This window comes from Trachymyrmex septentrionalis, unplaced genomic scaffold, assembly GCF_001594115.1.
Source record: "Trachymyrmex septentrionalis isolate Tsep2-gDNA-1 unplaced genomic scaffold, Tsep1.0 scaffold15, whole genome shotgun sequence".
NCBI classification, from domain to species: Eukaryota; Metazoa; Arthropoda; class Insecta; order Hymenoptera; family Formicidae; genus Trachymyrmex; species Trachymyrmex septentrionalis.
The window spans coordinates 1,075,280-1,079,958 of NW_017304653.1; the positions used below are offsets into that span (position 1 = coordinate 1,075,280).

General features: G+C 32.0%; 1 protein-coding gene across 2 annotated transcripts in view; it reads left to right on the forward strand.

Annotated features, from left to right (window-relative positions):
- Positions 1-518: 518 nt before the first annotated feature.
- LOC108745822 (JNK-interacting protein 1) overlaps positions 519-4,679 on the forward strand; it is an 8,932-nt gene continuing 4,771 nt past the window's right edge. For both annotated transcript variants that reach the window (XM_018482200.1, XM_018482201.1), the window contains exons 1-2: positions 519-724; positions 3,471-3,683. In XM_018482200.1, coding sequence (XP_018337702.1) covers positions 642-724; positions 3,471-3,683 — 296 coding nt within the window. In that variant the 5' untranslated portion in view covers positions 519-641. The remainder of the gene's footprint in view (positions 725-3,470; positions 3,684-4,679) is intronic.

Genomic DNA, 4,679 nt, shown 5'->3' on the forward strand with positions numbered 1-4,679 from the left:
TCATAGTTTTTACAATGCTTTTCATAAATATTTAAAAAATAGACAGTTAAAGAATTTTTTTATCACACTAAAAAAAAAATAATTTTTGTAATAAAATTCTTGTTTCAAAAATAGAGCATGTTGATTAAATAATCATGTTTTAATTATCTCAGTTTGAATATAATGATTGAGAATTGAGAGTAATTAAATCTTTTAATTGATTCGCATATATATAACAACCATTGGAACCGCATATGTATAACAACCTCTTATTTAACAACCATTGGATTCTGACTTCTATTTGTCTAATGTATAAATCATGTTCTATATATTGTGGGCGCTGCATTTAGAAGTAAATGCAAGACGAGAATACGCAGCCAAACATTCACCCTCCAATTCTCTCTCTCCCTGTCTCTTTCTTTCTCACTGAAAATCAACCCCCGTCCACCCTCGCGAATGAGCAGGCGCGCGACGTTCGCCACGCAGGAATCAATAGGGGTTGCGTCGGGTTCGCGGCGTCGAAGCGACGTCGGCGACGACGTAAGCGACATCTCATCTTGTATTTCCTGGGGGTTGTGACGAGCAGCTCTCCTGCAGGCCGTCACGGCCGCCCTCGGAACCGACCCCTGTTCTGAACCTCGCTCATCTTTGCGAACATCGCGATGGCTGACAGCGAATTTGAGGAATTCCGGCATTACTTCGAGAGGCTACCTCAACATCTGAAGACACCGCTGTCCAACTACACGTGAGTACCCCCGTAGCGGACCTGCCTTCGGAACAGATGACACGATATGCGATATGATAAGAACCATAGCGGTGACACACATAGGTCGCGACAAGAAAGACGGCGGTCGAGAATCAGACCGAGAAGTTAATTTGGACGGCAAATCAGGAGCATGAATTATGAAGATCAGTTCAGAAATTTATTAGAAACTGAAAAAATGTATCGCTGATCAAATCTTGACCGTGTAGACTTGGCGAAATATGAAAGGTGTGATAATGTAGATTGTAGATAACAAACTATGTTGATAAGATCGAAAGTTGATGAACAGGACTGATGTTTGAAAAATATTTGTGTATTTTTGTAATATTCCAGATATGTTATATAAAATTGACGAAATTAAATAATCTGACTAAAATTAATTTAATGGACTGACATCTATACATATATCAAAATATCTTTGTTATCAAAACACATAATAATTGTAAAAAATATACGTTAAAATGTTATTTATTTTATGTTCAATATTATACGCAAAAAACTAGTAATTTGTGAATTTAAAAAAGTTCTACGTAATCCTATTAATTTCTTTTTCTCGAAATATATTTTTCGGAACATATCTATTAAGACCTAGTTATTTTCTTCAATAAATTTTATTCAACTTCTCTAAAATATACAATTATAACTTATTTATACTTCATATTTTAATAAGTGATAAGATAGAATCTTCAATCGGAATTGATAATTCAAGAAGTCGATAGTTTAAATGTCGTTGGAAGATTAGTCATTTTAAATGGGAATTTCCCACGTCACTAAGTAACTTAATGTAATATCCTTTAATGATCTTAGTTTTGTATTAACATAAAACATCTTGATTTAAGGAATATTATATATTTCTATGTAAATATAGCAGTCTAGAATCTTTTTAGATGTCTTGTGTGTGTGTGTGTGTGTGTGTGTGTGTGTGTGTGTGTGTGTGTGTAGTATATGAGACAGCTATAGAGTATTAAAGAATGTGAGGCTATATGAGAGCAACGTTACCGTCTGATCGTTTCTTATTTCTATTTAGAATAATGATAAAACGTTGCTGCACTATGCATATAATGTTGCAAAGTGCACAAACATTTCTCCTATGTACATTCGTGTCACTACTCAAGGGACTCATAAAATAGCATGGTAAAATGAGGATTTGTGAATGCATCCGATGCACTACCAGGCCGAAAAAGTCATAAAATCGCTAAGTCGCGCATCAGCATTATGTCTTTAAAATTATTGATCCTGGAACATAAGTGACACAAGAATACGAATACAATGTGAGACTGCAATGCGATGTATGTATAGACAATTTTGACGGGTGTGATCTACAGCTTTCGTTGATGCATGCGTACATATATGTTACTTCTATTAAAACAATCGATGATCCTATTTAAGTTGTATATTAGAGCGTTATATCGGCGTAAGATATAATTGCATAACTTTGCTTATAGCAATTGTTGTTATAAACGTAATAGTTACATACTTTGATCGCATTAAACATGAGATTTAAATCATCCTAATGAAAATATATATTTCAGACTCATAAATAGAAAAATAACATAAACAATTCGCGTAATTACGAACGCGTTTTCTATTATTCAAAAAATGTGTAATATAATTGATAGTGGTAATATAATTGATAACAAAGAATATGATCTTTCCATATTATTCACATTTTTGTATAGTCTCTTTACATTAAATCGTGTGATAGCACACGTATTATAGAATTTTTCAGAATGGATTTCAATCGGAATTATTCCGTTTTTCTAGAAAATACAATAGAAATCTAAGGAATAATTAAATAATTCTAATCGAATCCATTGCTAACAATTTCATATTCTGATTGCAAATATGTTTGCAATAAATTAGACGTGTCACTGTCCGCAGTTGATTCTATAAAAATAAAGCAAGATCAATAAACGACAGTCTTGCATTTGCAACTATTTCCGGTTTAATTTTCAATCTAGTTTGATCACATTTATAAACACAGTGTGAGGAATTAACAGAGGCCTTCTCTTATTAATATCTGTATAAAATCTGTTTAAATGTAACTTTTATGATTCATAAGATCAAAATGTAACTGAATGCGAAATATACTCATTTGTCAATGTAGCGCAAACATTCCCTTTCTTCTAAAGAGTGTTTGAAAGAATAGACGTGCTCCTAATGAGAGTTTCGACATTACAATGCTCTTGAATCATTCTTTCACGAATGAAATTTTATTCCATTGAATGAGATACAAGTGTTACTTGCAATTTTCGCTTTTTAATAATAATGAATTAATTATCACGAACGTGATATATAGAATTATTTGTATTTATACATATACTTATTTACATGATAAATAGAGCAATAGACAAAAATAAAGAGATGCAATGGGAAAAAATATTTATATTTTTAAATTCTTAATTTTGATAAATAATTTTTGTACTATTATCGGCAAACCTAGAAGAAGTATTTAATTCTATTTAAATATATTGTGATTATTATTGATACTATATTATTGATAAGGTTTTGATTCGTTATTATTTTTTATTAAAAAAGATTTAAATATTAAGATTTACTATTGATTTGCAATAATTGCACGTATTATTTATAGAAAATAAATTAATCATTACCTTCTCGTATAATTAGAAAAACGACTTGTCAGATACATTTCATGTATTTTTTATTATCTCTATATGGCTATGTTCATAATTTTCATGTAACTTTCGCGTATTTAATATTTGAATAGGCTCGTACATGATGTGATGATCGATGACTCGCCGACATCCTCTCAAGGAAGCGATGGAGAGGTCGGCAGATCTTGCGACGTCGTCACCGGCGATTCCGAGGACGAAGAAGTCGTCGTCATCCACCGTCATGACAACCAAAGCGGACATACCACTCCTGATGACAGTGAGGAGCTGGATCATCATTGCTCCATCATAGCTGACAGCGATTTTAGGTTGGTAATGTCGTAAGTGTTTATTTCTTTATCACTAATTGTTACTTTCGTAAACTTTTAATACGAAAGAAAGATTAGCAAGAAAGAGTTTTATTTTTTATTGATACTAACTTATATAAAATTTGTAATACGTTGAATATTGTATTGTGATAAAAGATACACGAATTCGAGGAAGGAGGGCAAAAAATATTTAAGAAATTTAAAGCGGGAGATAAAAAAATGAGTTCACAGATTTATTAAAAGGGACAGAATATTCGCGGCAATTTAAGTTCTCGCCGAGAACAGAATTACATTCTTTGCGGAGGGAGAGAACTTCTTTCATAGAATATTTTTGTGACAAGTACAGCGAGTTTCTGTTACAGTTATTATAATTTATACTATGTTTTGCTTTTTTATATTATAAGTTTTCAGATGCAATTGTACTGCATCATTAATCTGCGCGTCGGTATCACCACACACAGAGCGACGTGCATCATCGCATCTATAGTAATCTACAGTATAGTATCGCCGTAATCTCATCGGTCTGACCTTGTTAAAAATAACTGAAGCTTTCAGAAATAGTCTCCGGGAGAGTTCGCGACGTGCAGCGTTGCACGTAATTATTAATTAAGCGTCGCCCAACCATAGCGGTTGGAAATTGTATTGCATGCGGAGGATAATTGACGCGCATTAATATGGCACTTTTTGAACTTTTAATACTTTCTGAGGGTTCTAATTATGCGTGGGTTTTCGTACTTATCTTATCTATCTTGCTGCGTCAATAAACATTAATTTAAAGTCTTCTATTTTATATCACATAGCAATTATATACATACTAAGAAAATTTAAATCTTTTGATTATCTTTATTATATATAAAATAAATAATACTATTGTATAGCAAAGAATCCAGACTGCACATTGCACATCCTATAATTTTATATATACCTATAATTTTAATGCGGTAATTTATATTATTCAAATTTTATTAAATTAAAACATATATTATTAATTTTTCG